We start from the raw sequence: 18562 nt of genomic DNA, 5'->3' as shown, positions 1-18562 counted from the left end.
CAGCATTGACACATCACACACCAAGCTGATGATTTACAAACAGAGCACGAGCCACGCTGTTTTTGGGTTATTTTTCGTGTGAAATCATGGCTGAAATAAAAGGAGATCACTTGCATTCACTCTCGTCAGTATCTAGCCCAGGCGATTTTGACCCTTAGTAGAGACGAACGAATAGAGAAGATAGCTCCTTCAAGAATATGAAGACTGATCAATATGTGGCTACCGACTTGCCTTTTTTTCTTTTTTTAAATTTCATACTCGAACTGCAGTATGATCCAATCTTTTGTTTAATAAAGATATATGCCCATTGCCTCAGTAAACATTTATATGCTGGCACTTAAAGTGATAATGACAGTTACTTGAGCACACCCCATAGTCACAGTGCATATTGTTCATATTTACATTCAGTCAACGAATCTTAAAATCTTGTGGAAATGCCATCTTTTAGGCATGGGAGCTAAAGATCGAGCTGCAACAATAGGGCTTGCATGTGCTCTCAGATACCACCAGCTTACTCGAAGCGGCATTTCGTCGCAACAGCAAAACAATGCTTGCGCGTTAGAATAAGTAACTCGATCGACCAGGCCACGAAAGTGCAAAGTATGAGATCATTGGTTCTAGCTGTTTGACCGCCACCTTATTGGGTGGTGCTCCTACGGGCAATGGATTAATCTTGAACCTTCAATTGTTTGATTCAATGAACGGTTCCGTGTATGAGACATTACACAGGGACCTAAATTGTCACGTGCACATGACCACATCGTGCTGCGCCCGACAAAACTCAACCAATCAGACCATGCTGAAATAGTCCGCATCGTCCTCATCGTTTGCTCATTGTATATTTTTTCTCTCTCACACACACATCTCTCATCTTAAACTGGATTCGTACATTATTCCCCTTCTCCTTATTGCAATCTTCCTCGTCATGAGTCTGGAACAAATTGGGCGACGTGCTGGGCGCATGCTCGCCAACAAAATGCGTGGTACAGCAAATTTTCCAAGACGAATATCATGTACATATGAAGCATCGTCTATTGACCCTCATACCTGACGAATTGTAAATTGCATTCAAATATATAGAGTACATTCATGAAAACCGTCCCGTACAACCTCCTAGGCAATCTTTTCCTTCGCAGTCGGCTGAACACAAGGCTAAAGTGGCCGCACAATACCCAGGCAACCAGTATCCCGGCCACCAGACTGACCAATTCCAAAATCAAGCGTAAGGCTCTCTGCGATACCAAACTATTGGACTTGTAGCAACCTCATTCCTAGATCTCACCCAACCAATATTAGGATTAACATTGAAAAATCACTTGCTTCTAAATAGACCATTTGCACAGCCTCGGTCATCCAGGGAGACAGAATACATGGATACTTGTGATCTAGAAACACTCAAAGTGCCCGATGCCTGTAATAACACGATTCCTGATTTCTCAAGAGTTGGGTATAGAGAGGGTCATGTCAAGCTCCCTATGGTTCCTGTTCAAATGGTGGTCGAACCATCCATTGATCCTTTCATGGACGATACTGACAGAATCCAGTCTGCCATAGATTCCGTTGCAGCCTTGCCCTTGCAACGTATTGGTGAGGATGGAGCGCAAGTTAGAGGTGCAGTCCTGCTGAAAGCTGGCACATATCGTGTAGCAGGAGCAATTGTCATCAATGCCTCGGGTATTGTCCTTAGAGGCGAAGGTCAAGGTGAAGATGGAACTATCGTCATTGCTACAGGCAATATCCAACGTGATTTCATTCTCGTAAATGGAATGCTGAGGTCCGAGATGGGATGTGTTGAGAAACAGCGTTGCATGGCCAGGACAAGAGACATGATGCCAGTGAATGGATACAAAGGCTGTGGTAAGCCCGAAACATATTCTCGACAAGGCGTACTTGTTCCATGTGGGGCAACATATATCCCAGTCGTGAGTACCAAGGGATATTCCGTGGGCGAATCTATTGTTGTAAGTGATTAAAATGCTCTTCAAAGTAAAAGGAAATCTAGCTTGAGAGCCAGGTCCCATACTTAATAATAATGACGCCTTTATGCCATGGAGTAGATTGAGCGCCCTGGATGTGATCAATGGATCTGTGATATTGGCATGGACAGACTACCAGCAAGGCCCAATGGTCCCGGATCAACACAATGGACAGCGAAGTCTTTCACATTCCGTTTCGAACGCAAGATTGTGGCCATTGACCAAGCAACAAGTACATTTATTATTGACATCCCGATGGTAATGTGCCTTGATCCAAAGTATCCCCCAGCGCGTATTTATGGTCTTGTCCACAAGTTTCCTACCATATCCGATGTTGGCGTTGAAAATATGCGTTTGGTGAGCGAGTTCGATTCGTGCAATCCAGAGGATGAAAGCCATGGTTGGTATGCTATTGTGCTAGATAGCACAATTCATGGCTGGGTTGCCGATGTAACTACAATGCATTTCGTCAGCGGGATCTATGCAGCAGCTTGGTCTCGGTACATTACCATTCAGGATTGTTCTGTGCTTCATCCCGTATCCAAACCTTCGGAAGGAGGCCGCCGTTACATGTACAATCTAAGTGGACAAATGGGTCTTGTTAAGCGTTGCTTCACAAATAATGCTCGACACGATTTCATTACGCTAGGGCGAGTTTGCGGACCAAACGTGTTTGTAGATTCAACAGGAGTGAATGGCAACAACGATACAGGGCCACATGAACGTTTTGCTATGGGAATCTTATATGACAATATAACATGCAATACCTTGAACATACGTCAACGAGGATGGATGGGTTCTGGTCAAGGGTGGGCAGGGGCTTTCCATGTTGTGTATAACTGCAAAGCGCTTCAGAATAAGAACTGTTTCCAGGATCCGCCTGGAGCAACCAATTGGATCATTGGGTTTCAAGGGCATGTAACTGACCATGTCATGTTTGAGGCGCCTCCAACACGACTCATTTCCCATAACCGTCCTGTCGAACCTCGTAGCCTTTACTGGGCTCAGTTGGTCGCGCGCATGGGTGGTGATGTCCAGCGTGTCAAGAATGCTGTTGGAGTTGAGGGTCGACAAAGATATTCTCCACGCTTTTAAATCAGTATCGTTAGTTCTTGTAATATTATTACAACTTTTTCTATGGCACATGTACGCATCATCAATAAAAATTACTAATAATGTCATTAGAGACCACATTAAACCCTCCTATGACCATATCCAAGTCCTTAACCGAGGAATGACTTGCTTTAGTCATGACTAAAATACAATATATTGCTCAGCTGCATACTATATTCTACTTGTCCAGAGCCTGGAGTTCTTTCGAAAGCTTAGCTGCTCTTTCAGGGCCAGCAGCAGCCAGCATCTCCGCGACCACAACTTGGAGTTCCTCATCGCGATTCTTGCCATCGGCCTCCGTAGCCTTCATTATAGCCTCTATCCTCTGCCTAAATTTGTTTTCGCCGGCGACATCGGAATCGCTGTCATCATCTTCCTTGTCACTTTCTGATTTGTTGCTGTCACTGTCATCACTGTCTTCCAGAAGGTGTGACATGTCGTCCTCGAGCTCATCAACTTCCTTGTCAGGGTGAGGTACTCCAGTAAGCTCGCGAAGATAATGAGCAACCTCAAACCACTCCTCCTCTTGCGCATTTTCTGCCGCCTAAAAGGAAAGAAGGGTGAATAAGGAACAAGCAAGATACTACTTAATCAAGAAATGACCAATTTAAAATCGAAAAGTAAGGATTAAACTCATTATAATGAGAAGCCTTCAGTTACTACAGAGCAGCTTACAGTCAATTCGTTCCCATTAACGTGATTAGCGTCTGCTCCAGCGTCGATCAGGATCTTGGCAATCTCAACTGTCTCACAGACGAAAAGAGGAGAATCGCCATCTGGATCCTGAATGTTGACGTTGGCACCTTTCCCCAGTAAATACTTAATCAATTCCTTGTGTCCATATGATGCTGCGGCATGACTAAAATTGAAATACAGTCATAAAAAAGTTGTAATAATGCGTTTGTAATTGTGATTAAATGAGGGAAGGTAGAGACACAAAAGGATATGTTGAAATTATCTTACAGTGCCGAATATCCATTCTCATCCTGAGTGTCGATAGAAATACCGTCCTCTTCGATATACTTTTTGACACTTGCAAGGTCACCGTCGCCTGTAAATATGAAACAGGAAGAGGTTTTCGGGATAGGGTGTCAATCGTCTTCCATGGCAAAAAAAAAAAAAAAAAAAAAAAAAAAAAGATGTCCAAGATTGTCAGGTTTCTTATCTATCAAGAGAAAAAAGAGAAGGAGAATGAGGGACTTTACTTGCGGCCAGCCAAATGTTATAGCGAGACATGATGCTAAAAAAAAGGGATGAATAGATGGATGAATGCAATCTTTCTTTTTTTTTTTTTTTTTTTTTTTTTTTTCGGTGGCGCAGAACTTGCCGTGAGCGCAAGTCTTAACACAACTTTTCTGGGACGCGCTTGTCGCGGTGCATACCTCTGATCTCTCCTCCCTTGTTATTCAACCATCAGTCCACTCTTTTTGTCAATTCAGAGCATTTTGTCTACGGTTCTATTTGACGGGTACCTCTGCTCCATATAATCTCATTCCTGGATTCGACTACAAGGAGCAAAACAGAGTTGAGGGACATTAAAAAATCAAAAGCTTGGCTTTTTTAGACTTTTGTTTTGAGCTTGAGCCACTCTAAAGTTAAACGTGAGAAGAAAAATTATGTTCGCGGCAAGGGCATCTAAAGGAGGAGCGGCAGCCAATCTTAAGGACAATAGCAGTGGATCAAGTAATCGGCCTCAAAACGAAAGTCGAGCAGTCGATACTAATGCTGAGTATGCGCTGCCTCACTCCGCCATTTCATCAATAAATCGTGGCAAATTCTTTGCTTATTCAGCCGATTCCGACTTAGAGAGTACTTGGACGCCTATTCGAGCAGATATAGATGATAACACTCCACGACTCCCTCCACGTCTAGGTGAAGGCGTTCCAATCGATGAAGATTCGATTTATTCGAAAACCGATAAAACATTAGTGGCATACTTCGGACCGCTACCTCGTGAAGTTGATGAGGCGCTGAGCAGGACAGGTATACAGTAACTGAATTTTACTAGTTGCTTAAGAGTTTGCGCAGGAGCGGCATGAACACGAAATATATGAAAATACTGACGTAGATTTCTCATGCATTATTGGATCTATTGACTTTATAGATTTCTATACACAGCCCATGGCAGCCAAGATAGACTTTGATGCAGGGCTTGGCATTATTGTATCACAGTCAAAATGTTACATCTGGGCTGTCCAGAAGGTACCACTATTCATACCTTTTTTTTTTTTTTTTTTTTTTTTTTTTTTTTCGAAAGAGCAATGCACAAAGGGTGAACCTTAGAACAACACTTGTCGAATTTATAATAGATCGGGAATCTAAGAACCTGGATGGAACTATATGATCTTTTCTATAATTAGGATGTTACGTACCGATCTCCTCCAATGTGTATCAGCCTTCCAATGCCACCAAACAGCTATACATCAGCAGAAGCCTCGGTTCTTTTGCCAGTGGTCACCATAACCAAATCAGATAATCAGAATTCTGGTGTACTCGCATGTTCTCCCGACGGAACCTGTTGGTACTGGAATAATATTGATCTCAGCCTCTCGAATGTCGATGAGCATGTGGATACGAAAATTAACTTAGCCCAAAATGACTGCATTACTTATGTTGAATGTGCTGGGGTAAGTTTTTCCTCATAGGATGTCACTCACTAGCCACTATCTTTCATATTATATGTGCCGCATTAGCGTATGACCCTGGACTTACAATCCATTTCATTCATATGAAATGTCAATAAATAGCCCATGGGATATTATTTTGGCTCAAGATACGCGTGCATTTACCAGATGGCGATCAAAAAGCAGCTCGGATCCATTACCCTCACATCGACCCAATTGCATGGGAAATCAGGAGGGGCAATGGCATCGTTCTATAGCATTATTGGCAAGACACAAGGACCTGATATATCTCAAAAAGTTAAATCCTTAACCTCTGGCCCCAAAATCCAGGATCAGCTTGGGCGATGGAATTTATACGTTTTGACACAGAGAACCCTTCATAGATGGTGCCTTCACAGGTCTGGCGAATACGCCCAGGAGCCTGAAATTCCGCTAAAGGAAAAGGTTACAGAACGGATTTTGCGTGATTACTCTGCTACACTTCCTCTTGGCAGCGATCCCGACGTTCGTCTTTTGGATATTGAGTATATTAAAAACGGCAAACTATTGTTGCTAGTAACTTTTTTTGACACTGCCGAGAAATATCCAACGACACCACTGTCTTGTGCGCTGTTTACACTTTCGTCACAGTTTAGTCCAAGCATTGATATTGAAAGCGTGAAATATATCCACAGCACAATGGTAAGTTGAATGCAAAAAAAAACAGTATTTTCCTATACTGTATCCCATAGCATACCATTTCTCCCACGTGAAGCAAATTCAGTGACTAATACGCAGAAATATCCCTATACCGCTTCGGCCCTAAAGGAAGAGGATCTACGTCCGCTGGCATCGCCAAGACTAGTTGTACCAAAGGGTGGCCCAGGTGTTTTCATTGTCATGCCCAAAGCAGTAATCATCAGCTCGACATCACCTAAGATGGACCTCGAGGACTTGGTTCCTCTGAAGACAGACAGGATTATCGGGTTTGGATCAGAGGATTGGAAGCAGCGCGGTTTAGAGATGGAAGATAGTAGTGAGCTTACAATTATATGCAAGGCTAGTGGCCGATTAGGGATCAACATCCAAATAGACAACAGCAAAAGCTCTAGCTTACCATCTTCAACTTTAGGAGACGAACCCAGATCACCCAAGGAGCTGCTGACGGAGCAATTACAAGCTAAGCTGGAACAGGCAGTCTTTTTTGGCCGCAAAAAGAACAACCCTATCTCATTTGATCTAACACACTACGACGGCGGTGATCTTAACCAGGCCTCGTTGAATGTTAGCACTGAGATCATGAAGTCCTATGCAGCATTGCTAAGTTCGGGCAAGGACTTGACTGGAAAGCTTTGGGAACGTTACACGAGGATCACGAGCATCATTGAGAGTATCCAAGCTGCTGGAATGGCAAGCCGCCTCACAATTGACACTAGATTCCAGCTCTGCTGGGCTGCAGAAAAATTGGCAGCCGCAAATGCATTATGGAGCCAGTATCAACTAATATTGATAGCTAAGGACAGAAATTCGAGCACCAGGAAAAATCTGAAGCAAGTCATGGATGATGCGGCATCACAAAGCTTGCAGAGGCTTGGAGCAAACTTGTCTGAAGATCCCATCTCCTTCTTTATGAACTATCATGTACGACACACATTCGGCAGCGTTTTTTTTTTTTTTTTTTTTTTTTTTTTTAAAAAAAAAAAAAAAAAAAAACAATCCTTTTGTTGTATCTTGGAGGGTAATGTATTTCAGAGGAGCGCTAACCCTTAATTTTTCAATTTTCTACGTTTGCAGGCCGACAACTTGGCTGAGTTTCTATCCAACTTGCAGAGATCCACTGCTGATCTCACGTCGTTGTCTGACGGCCAACAAGCAGAGCTCGTACGGAATATCAACAAAATTATGATTCTCAGTCTGCGCTCAGCCTGGAATTATAGAAAGCAGAATGTGGCAAGCTATGCGCTACAAAAGAGTTGTAATTTCGAGCCTTGGACAGGTTCGTTGGTTGTGAAAAATCATTTATATTTATCTGATGATTGAAAATTAATAGTGATCCATTGCTTATTAATCTTCCTCTCTGTTCCATATGATTTTTATTTAATTTACTTTGACCCATATTTAAATGACAGGAGCGGAGAAAATCATTATGGCATTTTCAGCACAATACATGGAAACACTTTCAACTTTTAAAAAGCATGTCGACACGAAGAAAAAATCTCTGGACGTTATTAGATCTTCACCCTCAACTGATGAACTTTTGGATCAACTTTGTGACCTTGCAGATGTGGCCTTGCAGGCATTCTCTGAGCGTCTGCAATACTTAGAAGGGTAAGGGGCGGTAACATGGCTAAATCGTTTATTATACAAGACAATTTTACTATTTGGGTACAGCTTATTTATTTTACTTTATTTTAACTGCTTATTAGGTTACCATCATCAAGCGTTCACAACATTGCTGTTGTCACTGCTGTGAATGCATACGATAAAGCAAAGTCAGAGCTGTTAACACCGTTGGTTGAGCTCAAGAGAACACAAACTGCGATTGAATTGGCCCAACGGTACAAAGATTTTGATACACTAGTCAAGCTGTGTATAGGGAATGAGAACCAAATTGCAGCCTACATTGACATATATCAACAAGACTTTGCAAACGCTTTGTTTCAATGGTACTATGATAATGGTATGTTTTACATTGACCCAATTACCAAATCTACGAGCTATTAAGCGCTTTATCAGGAACAACGTTTATTCGCGGTATATGAGCTAACGCTATACCTTTTGCGGATACATGGAATAGATCAACTATCGGATCTTTTAGAAATGGGCGAGAAATACAGCGACTTGCTCACAGTTTACTTCGACAATCGTGACTACAACAAGATTGCCTGGCTGCATGACATCAAGACCAAACGATTTATAGGAGCTTCGCAGCGTGTACAAGATGCTGCTGTACTTGAAAGTAATGTGAATCGCCGAAGGACAATGTTGAGTCTGAGTAAACTCCTGTTCATGGCTGGCGTGACGCAAGAGCAACAAGAGAACGGTGCTGCAAATTCGGATGAAATGATGAAGTATGCAAGTAGAAACAATGAGGAACTCGAGATGGCAACTGTTCAAGCATTATTAGCAGATGAATGGGATCATAAAGTAGGCACATTGGCGAGTATCGAAGAGAGGGCTCAAGCGATTATTAAAACCTTTGGATCTTCTATTTTGCCAGAACAGCCGACTCTGTACAAGGTATGAAAGACATGCAAGTTAATTTGGACATCGGTCTAGCCTTAGTATGGCTTGTTGACTTTGTAAATACACTTATGCAAATTGTTTGTCAATTGATTAGGCAACGCTTCTAGCCATACGGACGCTGCTCAACCGCCAAACAATCAGTTCAGAGGACCTCCTTGACATTCTAATGCTGCAACAGAAGTTTGAAATCCAAAACTTGGACATTTGCGACGTTGTACTCAACATTTGTCTTCATTCGTCCGATATTCCCGAAAACCGTCGACCCTACGTTTTGCAGGACATCTGGCGGCGTATCTTTATTTCAGGCTCTGTACAAGATTCATATTGGAAACTTGAGGACATGTCAGAACAGGAAGCACGGGACAAGCTGATGAATTCTTGGATGTGTCGGGCGTATGCAGTGGTGGAACAAGGAAGTAGTGGTAGTAGAGATGATTTAGTCTTGCTAAGGCCACAAGATACCAAGTGCACGATGCCTGCAGAGCTATTCAAAGAGCGGTTCTCAGCCGGTATGGCTGTAGAAAATGAAGATGATATAGCTGTCGATATCGACAGGAACTATAAGGCTATGATTCGTGATTATGAGCTTGAGAATGAAGAACTAGAAAGGCGTATTCATGATGGCCAGCTGCTGGAAAAGTGGGAGCAGGTTAAATACATTGTCAAAAAAGAAGCTGTGGGATCGAGGGCAGAAGCAGGATCATTCTTGGCAAACCAAGATGTGGAGATGAAAGACGCAGATCTGTAATAAAAGAGAGATAGAAGTTGAGACAGAGCGGAATTGCAATTGCCACTTTGGTTTAAAGTTCACTTCATGTCTAAAATGTATCCTCTGGGATGAAATGGGGTCCCTGAAAGATGAGGGATCCCACTTGACACTGCTTGATCTCAGTCGTGATTGCTCACGTCTGCATCAGATCGAGATTTTCATTTTTATGCATAGTGATCTTGTACATCGTGTTTATCACGTCGCTTACTGACATTTCAAAACTGCTGACCACAAAGCATGCCCGGAATTCATTTAGACTGATAAATGACGGACAAATGCTCTCTGTCGATCGATATGGTAAGGCAAGAAATAGATTAATATAATCATCCTTCTAGTAGCGTGGGTTTCAAATTTGGATCTTTTTCCTCCATCAAGTCGCATCTGACGTGTTATTTTAGCTACTTTATAGACTAATTATTTCGCATAAGATGGTGTTTCTCTATGATTAGTAGATAATGCTCAGCATAGACGCGGTAATAGCACAAGTTGATTACCAACAAGAGGAGATGTATGAAATGCTACCACTATAATACATAAAAAGTTTTTTTTTTTTTTTTTTTTTTTTTGGTCTAGCGCCTCCTTGCTCTTGATTGTTGCGCCTCACTTTGCCATCGATACTCCCTCAACTCTTTGGAAAGATCAGGCATTTTAGTGCCCCAAGCTGGTAACTTGACGACCATGACTGTACAGTTATCTTCTGCCCCTAATTGCTCAGCCAAGTTTAACACATTAGCTGCTGCCTGTGTAGGGTTGCTTTCAAGCTTGACACAGTCGACTACTTCTTGATTACTCATGACGCTAGAAATTCCGTCAGAGATGAGGACTAAGAAGGCAGCTTCATTGGCCTTGACGGTTCGACGGATTAGCTCGGGCTCTGCAGAGACTCCGAAGGGTTTCATGGCAATATCGCCCAAAGCACGTGTATTGGCCAATTGGCCCAGAAACATATTTTCACCAAACGAATCTGCACTGACATAGGCAGCCATCTTGCGGATACGTTCTGTTGAAGCACAAAAAATAAAAAAATCGTGTGAGGTCAATCTCATTATCACTTAATAGGCACTTTTTTTTTTTTTTTTTGTTTCGATTTTGTTTTTGTTTGATTGTTTGTTTCCTTGAACATTACCAACTTCCATTACAGCATCTGGATGATGATCCGTTGTTAACTGGATACTCTCTCCACGAGGCGCTTCGCAGAGTAAGACTCGTGTATCGCCCACATGAGCTAGAATCAAATCCAAGTCATCCTTGGCCTCCCAGAATGCACCTTTGGACTGCACAATCACTACAGAGGCTGTCGAACCATCTCCATACTTGTCACGGATGAGCTCAGTATCGCATTGTAAAAAGGACAGGCACAGGCGCTGTTCCAAAGTCATGGTTGTAGGAATAGGTATAGCAGGCGCCTTGGGCTTTACTGATACACCATCATCTTTTTGGCTACCACGCTGACGTATAATGAGTTGCTCATACTCTGAAGGATCTGACCCAGAGTAAGAGGATGTTCCTCCCGGAAGGGGTGAAGTTCGATTTAGGTTTCTCCGCCTAGTTACCTCAAGCGGATCATCATAGTCATCATAATCACGTTGCAGTTCTTTCCCTTGAATCTCGTCCACTATGCTTTTATCTTGATCTGCACTTTCCCCTTCTCTTTCGACCCCTGCTGCCGATGCTGAAATTGTTGGTATAGCCTGGTTTTCCAAGCTTTCCAATTCTTCTTTTTGCTCTTCTTCTGTGGCGTTTGGGTGTGGAATGAACACCATCGACTTGACTTGACCGCCCTTACCCTTCACATGAACTTTCCTTTGTTGTCTAGCCAGTTCGGCTGCAGCAGATTCTCCAGCACCCTTTCCTCTTGCCCCGTATTTTTCTTCAAAATCTGGTGGTAAGAATGGTTCGAGGAAATGGGGTCGAAACGACCGAAAGTATCCCCCTAGTTTACGCAGATCTCGAATGACCTGAGGGACCATATCTGGTTTAGCCTGTTCAATATATTCATCCAGATGAGCCATCAAGTAATCAGCTGTGTGTGATCCACCGTGGCCATCAAAGATTGAAAAGTAAAAAAGTGTTTTGTGATCTGCATCCATTTGTGTTCCTCCTGTACTCCTAAGCGTAGTATGATGATGATTGCTGCTGTTGGAGTCCGTAGCCGTATCGACTTTATTATTAGTGCCGTTGCTGTTGCTGTTGCTAAGATTGTTCTCATTGGTTTGGCTAGTAGCTGGACCATTCTTACTTTCTGGCGATAGATCAGAAGGATATGTTGGTGGATTAAGGACCAGAACCTTGTATCTGTCCTGATTATGTTTTCGTTGGCAACGTGTGGACCGGATACCGACAAAATCGCGAGATTTAGTAAGATGAATCCTTAATGTATCGCCTTGTGAGTTCTGCATCGCGAAGTATGGTTGCGCATATCCATGCTTTGGACTCATGCTGAAAGCTCGGATTTGCGGACGACTTCCCTGGCTGTATGATGGATACAATGGTGCGGGCAGTAATGATGATGAAGCGAGATGAAAAGGTGGGGGGGATGGGATCAAGACTTTTAAGCTTGAACCTGTTGTTGCAGCCGTAATATTTATGAGATACAGAGGATTGGAATGAGGGTGTGTCACACAGAAATGTCGATGATGTTGCATGATTGGTTGTTGCTGTTGTAAGCGCAGTAGGGGCCGTGAGAAAACTGTCGAGATATTTGGTCTTTGCTGGAAATATTGGATGAAAGTTATAACTTTATGTTGTTACTATTGAACTCAATGATTGAGAGCTTTTTCCTCATTTCTTTTATTTCCAATGGTACTAATTTGCTAAGGGGTTAGATAATGGAGCAATTACCTCGGTTGGAAGCATAGAAAATAAAGTGTGCTGCTGTCGTTGCTGTTGCTGGAGGATTGGTATGGGTCTAGGGCTGAAGCACACCTTTGCAGTTAAGCCTGAGGATGACTTGAGAGAGCGCGAGCACGAGCGTGATGGTGGTATTGAAGGGGTTTGACGGCAGTTTGGCGTATTAACACGAATTGGAGCTGTAGAAGCTACTTCTGACGAGGCGATAAGGCTGCTACGGGGGCGGATTTCTGGAAAAGCCGAGGAAGCGGAATAGGTGTAGAATAGCCGTGGAGATGAGACAGACCGACGGGCCATGGTCCATGCAACAGAGTTGATCATTCGAATTTTATGTCCCTAATCTGTTGTAAACCGTTGCTTTATTGTTGTTAAGCTCACTACTTGATAGAGTATAAAGAGTGAATAAGCGCTATATTGGGGGGAAGAGAGATAAGAAAGAATAAAAGAGGAAGTAAAATAGGGAATGGAGAATAATGAGCAAGTTACCGATCAGATGAGGCAAAGTAGCCCCCAAAAAAAGAGGTATTGTGACCGCAAAACGCGAGACGCGTCCAAAAAAAAAAAAAAAAAAAAAAAAGTACAAACCTTGACCTGATTTTTCCTTAACGTCTCATTGTCTTACCTTTGTAAAAACCCCTCATTCTTTCGACTTTTCTCTTTCATATTCACTTTTATTTGAATGTCGGAAAAATTACTCGAAAGACTATATACTAGATATTAGAAATATTTTACTCGTCCTTCTCCTCAACATCATCACTCCTGCTTGCGGTAACAGCAGCACGCTTTCTCTTGACATGGTCAGCATGTCCACCACCAAATGAGGAGGTCAAAGAAAAGTCAATGTGCTTCTAAGATTCAAGGCAGATGATGAAGGAGATGTCGGTGACCTGCTTACGACACGGATGTGGCGCTGACGGATCAAGACACAGGCGTGATGGATGGATTTGGCAAAATCGAGCTTGAAGACCTGGGTCTGGAGATGACGCTCCAAGAAGTCCTCAATCTTCAAGGCCAAGGAGTAATCTAACACATCAATGGACATCAAGACGTTGCCCCCGGAGGAACGACGAGGGCCCTTGTCCATCAATGGCAACAGCTCACGAGCACGACGGATACTGGACAGAGTATAGTCAATGCGCCAAATCTCATACCTATTTCAGATTATACTCTCCAACAAGCCTCAGTTCCTGATCGAGACTAGCGGAAGGGACGATGGAGGGCCTTATATGTCTTTGAGCAGCTCTTGGGAACTCCATAAGGCACTATTTAATATAACAGGAGCAAAGAAGGGACTAGTGAACGAATATCAATCTTAAAATATGGAATCTTGAGGAATAAAAATGGTCGGATTGAATTGGATCACGACGCTGCAGTCTAGGCTGAACGAAATCATACATGCTATTCATCATTATGGATTAAACGTCAAATCTTATTTCCCCATGCTTTGATGTTGAATTGGCAATGAATGACGTTCAAACCCTGTTCCTGAGGATTTTTCTCTTTTGCAATTGTCTAAGTAATGCAACAATTTCATTTGATATTTTGAAGATCTCGTGATTTCACATTTTAGTGGCGTATTAGACCAGCCACCAAAACTCTCCGAACATGTTTGCTATTCGCTCCTTCCTTAAAGATCAGTGCAGGTCATGCGCACATTCACGGCGTTCACAAGACAATGGACAAGCAATCCCTCGCGGGTAAATTTCCAAAAGCATGCAACGGCTCTCCGATTTACTTCGTCTGTGGCGGCTCACGTTAACAGGAATCCTGTTTTGGAGTTGCAGAAACGTGGTTTAGTTGCTGCTATGACGAGGTACCATTAATTGTTTAGAGGTGACACAATGGATCATCGCTGAATAAAATCAATCGATTCTCTGAAACTTCCTTCACTTTGGATCTGTTCTTACCCAATATCTGGATTATTTTTTTTTATATTTGCGCAATCCAGTGCAGATCTGATTAACCATGTTGATAAAGGTCCTACAGCTATTTACTGTGGAGTTGACCCTACTGCCAGCAGCCTCCATCTCGGGAATCTAGTGACATTGCTCGGCTTACTTCATTTTCACATCAAAGGCCACACGACCATCGGATTGGTATGATAATGGCGTCCTAAGCCAAAAAGAATAGGAATAGTCATAACGAGTCAATCACCAATTTTTTAAGATATATCCAAGAGCTAATCATGGATATTGACGCCATAATAGGTCGGTGGGGCGACTGGTTCAATAGGTGATCCATCGGGCAAAAGCACTGAGCGTCAACCCATGTCTGCGGCAACGTTGGCCAAGAATGTAGCAGGAATTGACGCTCAATTTCAACAATTCTTCAAGCGTGGAAGAGCTTATGCTGAAAGACGTGGGTATTCGATCCAGGGCTCTAGTGGTGGGCATGTCAAAGTGGTCAATAACAAGACCTGGTTTGGGAAATTGTCTGCTCTTGATTTCTTGGCTGACATTGGCCGCTATGCCAGAGTCGGAACTATGATTGCCAGGGATAGGTAACAATGACTAACTTGAACTACACTGTTTTATTTGCCCATCTCTTAAATCTCTTCTTTTTTTTTTGTTATTGTTGCCTGTGAAAGTACAACATTGATAGACTGACGGCCTGACGGCCTGCATATCCAACTTTCAATGCCCATACATGTGTTTCTAGTGTGAAATCTAGGTTGGAGAGTCCTCAGGGTATCAGCTTCACAGAATTCTCATATCAATTGCTACAGGCGTACGATTTTTGGCATCTTTATCATGAAGACGGTTGTAGGATCCAGGTGTGTGTTTTTTTTTTTTTTTTTTTTTTTTTTTTTTTGCTCTTCTGATCTATTTGATGGAGTAAGCTCACATTTTGTTGGCTACCTTTTCCTTTTTTATATGTTACCGGGATGAAAATAGCTGGGTGGAAGCGATCAGTGGGGAAACATAACAGCAGGCATTGATTTGATCCACAAGAAGAAGAAAACCGCGAAGGAGCAGGTCATTATTGAAAGTAGCAAGGATGGCCACGGGACGATTGCTGACAGCGCTTATGGACTCACAATCCCTTTGCTTACTACTGCCACAGGGGAGAAGTTTGGAAAGAGTGCAGGCAATGCTGTTTGGTTGGACGAAAGAATGACTAGCCTTTTCGACTTTTATCAGGTATAGTGTAACTAATGGAGATACTATTGATGTATCTGTTTATTCGTCGGTTCAAAGTACAATATACTTTCAATGCTTCCCGCTATCTACTCTTTAAGGATTAATTTGCTCCGTTCCACAGTTTTTTGTCAAGACAGCTGATGCAGATGTAGAACGTTACTTGCACTACTTCACATTATTGAACACGGACCAGATCCAAGCAGTGATGAATGAGCACAATGTAGGCCATTTATATTTTTTTTTTTTTTTTTTTAAGAAAAAGTTGAATTGATAAACATATATTTTTTTGTGTTTCGTAAACAGACAGAACCTGAAAAACGTCATGCTCAACATACTCTTGCCAGGGAAACTACTGAGCTGGTTCACGGTGGTATGTTCAAATTGACTCGGAAGTCCAAAATATGGTTCTTCTCGTGCAATCATGGCACTTCTAACTTGACCGTTTTATTTTATCATCCCTCTTTTCTATACGGTGTTAGTTGATGCTGTACCTAAGGCTTTGCTCGCAACCCATGTTTTGTTTGGTTCATCATTGGACAAGCTTAAGGGACAAGAGCTGATCGATGCATTTGAGCATGATTCACGAATGATATCTCTAACCAAGTCCGACATTATGGATATGAGCGTAGATCGTGTTGCAGTAGAGTCCGGATTATGTTCCTCAAAATGTAATTTTGCTGTAAGACCAAGTTTTATGTTATCTGTACGATGTTTGACCTACCCACTCACCCAGATATTTTCTATCTATTATCTTTCTTTCAGCTGAAGCCAAGAAGCTAATCAAGTCTGGTGGATTTTACATCAACAATGTCAAGATGACAGATACAACATACCACATCGTTGAGAGGGATTGGATAGATGGCGCAGTCTGTGTACTTCGATCTGGAAAAAGTAACTACAAGCTACTCAAAGCCGCAGTGCCTGCTTCAAACTAGAAGAGTCAATTTTGAATAATTTATCATGTTTATAAAAATAAAGTATACATCTTTTAGACGGAACTTCTCATGTGTTGTCAAAAAAAAAAAAAAAAAAAAAAAAAAAAAGAGTACGCAGCACTGTCTTTTGGTTGATTTAGTAAATTTATAACACACCCACACCTTCGATGCGACTACGCACACGTGAGGCTGTTAGAAAAACTGGGACATGTGGAGTGCTCCGTACATGTAGTAGGATTAACTATATCTAGACGACAATGAGGCCATATCGATGAAGTTTTGAATTCGTTGGTGCTGACGATTATTATATGCGGTGCTTGAAGAAATGCTGGGCCTCACGAGGACAGCCATGGCATCACTCAATCTCGTAATCAAATTAATGCTATGGTCGGATGTTACGGCTGCTTGCACAAAAATCTGCAAAACGACCTTGTTATATTCAACATACGCAGCTCTGGTATGTCTAAATAAGAATTTTATTTGGCAACTATATATGTATTTTGTTCTCCTAAAGTCCAGGCGGCGCTGGCCATAACCCAGTTCCATTTATCACAGACCGGTCTGTAAAGGGGAGGTTTTTAAGGTTTTTATTCACTCCTCATGCGTGTCGTTCGGTGGCCAGCTCTTGGTCAAGACACTCATAGGCCATCCTTCGTCCTTGGCCACCTCCTTGTTAGGATAATCTAATGCAACCCACTCAACACCGTCAACTGTTGATTTATGATTGACCATACCTAAGCTCACGTATTTGCGCTCCACCTTTTGAAGCGCAATAGCACGCTGAGCATTCTTGCTGTCATTGATACTATTGCTATTGTCATTGCTACCCCCGGTTTCTGTTTCTTGCGCTCTGTTACCTTTACTCTCTTCATTTCCTTCTTCAAAATCACGGTAGTGTCTTGATCGGTCAATGAATCGGGCAATATTCCTCCTAGCCACAGCTGCAAACTCTAGCACTGAGAAGACGTGATGGACATGAACCATGTTTTTATACACCTCAATACGCACTAATTTATCTGGGTTTTCCAAACCGAGACGGTGGGCGTACAGGCGACTGTCGTCAATCTGTCGATCATGCGTTGCAGTTTGCTGAATGACGTTCCAGATAAAGATAAAGAAAAAGAAAAAAAAAAAGAAAAAGAAAAAGAAAAAAAAAAAAAAAAAAAAAAAAAAAGGAAGGTTCAGCAGGCCACTATTGTAGTAGATAGCTCAACACTGATGTATTTATACTTACCAGAAGAGTATTTGTTAATCCAGAGAGATCGGCTCGATGGACTGGGGAAACCAGAGGATGTTGAGCTAAATGAGAGTACCACTCCCATTTTCGTGCTTTTCCAAGCGCGTTTCGTGGGTTTGGGCAGGTCTCGGGATCACCACAGATATAATTGCAAGCGTAATTCATCTTTTTCCGCCACAAAATGAAAAGAAAAGAAAAGGAACATTAAGAACAGAATAGCCTTTTAGCCCTCAGTCTCCGTCCAAGATAGCCGGTAAATATGTACAAAATTTATACATTATATGTTTATGGAGAAAGTAGCCAGAAACCTACCTTGTTATGTGAAAAATAAGCTTCCTTGTTAAAAGGGATGGAGCCGATGGGTCCGGGACAGTAGCAGTACCAGTCATTGTTATTTGCTGCTGGCAGCGATGATGTAGGATCAGTCCATCCCTAAAGTCATTGAGTTGTCGGAAAGGACTTTATCAGGAAACAACTACAGACATCAGGGACCTCATAGTCACTTCTTAAAACATGTATTTCTACTCACCGAGATCAGAATGCTTGCGTGCGGCATCACATATTTGGGAGAGGTGCATGGTTGAACATATTTAGCTAAATACAACATGAATGCTGCCGTAAGGTTGCCGCCTGCGGAATCACCTGCCACGACAATATCTCTTGGGTCCACGGGCACATGATCCATAAATGGCC

General features: G+C 42.4%; 7 protein-coding genes across 7 annotated transcripts; 3 read left to right on the top strand and 4 right to left on the bottom strand.

Annotated features, from left to right (window-relative positions):
* The first annotated feature begins 849 nt into the window (after nucleotides 1-849).
* On the top strand, nucleotides 850-3175 carry BCR41DRAFT_361633 (hypothetical protein). Its single transcript, XM_022025570.1, has 4 exons — nucleotides 850-983; nucleotides 1081-1222; nucleotides 1331-1961; nucleotides 2058-3175. Exons 1-4 carry the CDS (start codon nucleotides 926-928, stop codon nucleotides 3069-3071), a joined length of 1845 nt encoding a protein of 614 aa, XP_021877220.1. The 5' UTR covers nucleotides 850-925; the 3' UTR covers nucleotides 3072-3175.
* A 631-nt stretch (nucleotides 3176-3806) lies between these two features.
* BCR41DRAFT_287091 (ankyrin repeat-containing domain protein) lies at nucleotides 3807-4162 on the bottom strand (the record flags this gene model as incomplete). Its single annotated transcript, XM_022020290.1, has 2 exons — nucleotides 3807-3948; nucleotides 4053-4162. Coding segments are annotated over 2 exons (252 nt in total), but the record flags the coding sequence as incomplete, so codon positions are not given.
* A 318-nt stretch (nucleotides 4163-4480) lies between these two features.
* Nucleotides 4481-9714, top strand: BCR41DRAFT_389509 (Non-repetitive/WGA-negative nucleoporin C-terminal-domain-containing protein). The gene is made up of 10 exons (XM_022028130.1): nucleotides 4481-5072; nucleotides 5194-5291; nucleotides 5450-5716; nucleotides 5837-6394; nucleotides 6521-7333; nucleotides 7487-7688; nucleotides 7822-8020; nucleotides 8119-8372; nucleotides 8490-8932; nucleotides 9033-9714. Exons 1-10 carry the CDS (start codon nucleotides 4706-4708, stop codon nucleotides 9684-9686), a joined length of 3855 nt encoding a protein of 1284 aa, XP_021877218.1. The 5' UTR covers nucleotides 4481-4705; the 3' UTR covers nucleotides 9687-9714.
* Nucleotides 9715-10276: 562 nt separating this feature from the next.
* Nucleotides 10277-11086, bottom strand: BCR41DRAFT_378901 (phosphatase 2C-like domain-containing protein; the record flags this gene model as incomplete). Its single annotated transcript, XM_022027182.1, has 2 exons — nucleotides 10277-10707; nucleotides 10834-11086. The coding sequence occupies 2 exons, from the start codon at nucleotides 11084-11086 to the stop codon at nucleotides 10277-10279; spliced, it is 684 nt and encodes a 227-aa protein (XP_021877217.1).
* Nucleotides 11087-13189: 2103 nt separating this feature from the next.
* On the bottom strand, nucleotides 13190-14164 carry BCR41DRAFT_389507 (hypothetical protein; the record flags this gene model as incomplete). Its single annotated transcript, XM_022028129.1, has 4 exons — nucleotides 13190-13405; nucleotides 13453-13672; nucleotides 13725-13819; nucleotides 14141-14164. The coding sequence occupies 4 exons, from the start codon at nucleotides 14162-14164 to the stop codon at nucleotides 13286-13288; spliced, it is 459 nt and encodes a 152-aa protein (XP_021877216.1). The 3' UTR covers nucleotides 13190-13285.
* A 15-nt stretch (nucleotides 14165-14179) lies between these two features.
* Nucleotides 14180-16694, top strand: BCR41DRAFT_361623 (tyrosine-tRNA ligase). The gene is made up of 9 exons (XM_022025569.1): nucleotides 14180-14370; nucleotides 14506-14653; nucleotides 14765-15057; nucleotides 15216-15330; nucleotides 15452-15697; nucleotides 15819-15917; nucleotides 16001-16067; nucleotides 16177-16365; nucleotides 16460-16694. The coding sequence occupies exons 1-9, from the start codon at nucleotides 14204-14206 to the stop codon at nucleotides 16630-16632; spliced, it is 1497 nt and encodes a 498-aa protein (XP_021877215.1). The 5' UTR covers nucleotides 14180-14203; the 3' UTR covers nucleotides 16633-16694.
* A 405-nt stretch (nucleotides 16695-17099) lies between these two features.
* BCR41DRAFT_176625 (hypothetical protein) lies at nucleotides 17100-18070 on the bottom strand. Its single transcript, XM_022019738.1, has 2 exons — nucleotides 17867-18070; nucleotides 17100-17721 (listed from the first exon to the last, which is right to left on the bottom strand). Exons 1-2 carry the CDS (start codon nucleotides 18032-18034, stop codon nucleotides 17224-17226), a joined length of 666 nt encoding a protein of 221 aa, XP_021877214.1. The 5' UTR covers nucleotides 18035-18070; the 3' UTR covers nucleotides 17100-17223.
* Between the last annotated feature and the right edge of the window lie 492 nt (nucleotides 18071-18562).

This window comes from Lobosporangium transversale, assembly GCF_002105155.1.
Source record: "Lobosporangium transversale strain NRRL 3116 chromosome Unknown BCR41scaffold_49, whole genome shotgun sequence".
Taxonomy (NCBI): Eukaryota; Fungi; Mortierellomycota; class Mortierellomycetes; order Mortierellales; family Mortierellaceae; genus Lobosporangium; species Lobosporangium transversale.
This window is presented reverse-complemented; position numbering and strand designations above follow the sequence as displayed.

What these genes read in the sequence shown, in the direction of transcription:
- BCR41DRAFT_176625 (XM_022019738.1), bottom strand. Translation starts at nt 18,034, where the DNA reads ATGAATTACGCTTGCAATTATATCTGTGGTGATCCCGAGACCTGCCCA. An exon ending in GATTAACAAATACTCTTCTG is followed by an intron (nt 17,722 to 17,866) that starts GTAAGTATAAAT and finishes AACGTCATTCAG; the next exon opens with CAAACTGCAACGCATGATCG.
- BCR41DRAFT_361623 (XM_022025569.1), top strand. Translation starts at nt 14,204, where the DNA reads ATGCGCACATTCACGGCGTTCACAAGACAATGGACAAGCAATCCCTCG. An exon ending in AAGACGGTTGTAGGATCCAG is followed by an intron (nt 15,331 to 15,451) that starts GTGTGTGTTTTT and finishes GGATGAAAATAG; the next exon opens with CTGGGTGGAAGCGATCAGTG. An exon ending in GCCTTTTCGACTTTTATCAG is followed by an intron (nt 15,698 to 15,818) that starts GTATAGTGTAAC and finishes TCCGTTCCACAG; the next exon opens with TTTTTTGTCAAGACAGCTGA.
- BCR41DRAFT_389509 (XM_022028130.1), top strand. Translation starts at nt 4,706, where the DNA reads ATGTTCGCGGCAAGGGCATCTAAAGGAGGAGCGGCAGCCAATCTTAAG. An exon ending in AATATATCCACAGCACAATG is followed by an intron (nt 6,395 to 6,520) that starts GTAAGTTGAATG and finishes TCGGCCCTAAAG; the next exon opens with GAAGAGGATCTACGTCCGCT. An exon ending in AACAGCCGACTCTGTACAAG is followed by an intron (nt 8,933 to 9,032) that starts GTATGAAAGACA and finishes TCAATTGATTAG; the next exon opens with GCAACGCTTCTAGCCATACG.
- BCR41DRAFT_361633 (XM_022025570.1), top strand. Translation starts at nt 926, where the DNA reads ATGAGTCTGGAACAAATTGGGCGACGTGCTGGGCGCATGCTCGCCAAC. An exon ending in GCTCGCCAACAAAATGCGTG is followed by an intron (nt 984 to 1,080) that starts GTACAGCAAATT and finishes TCAAATATATAG; the next exon opens with AGTACATTCATGAAAACCGT. An exon ending in CCGTGGGCGAATCTATTGTT is followed by an intron (nt 1,962 to 2,057) that starts GTAAGTGATTAA and finishes GCCATGGAGTAG; the next exon opens with ATTGAGCGCCCTGGATGTGA.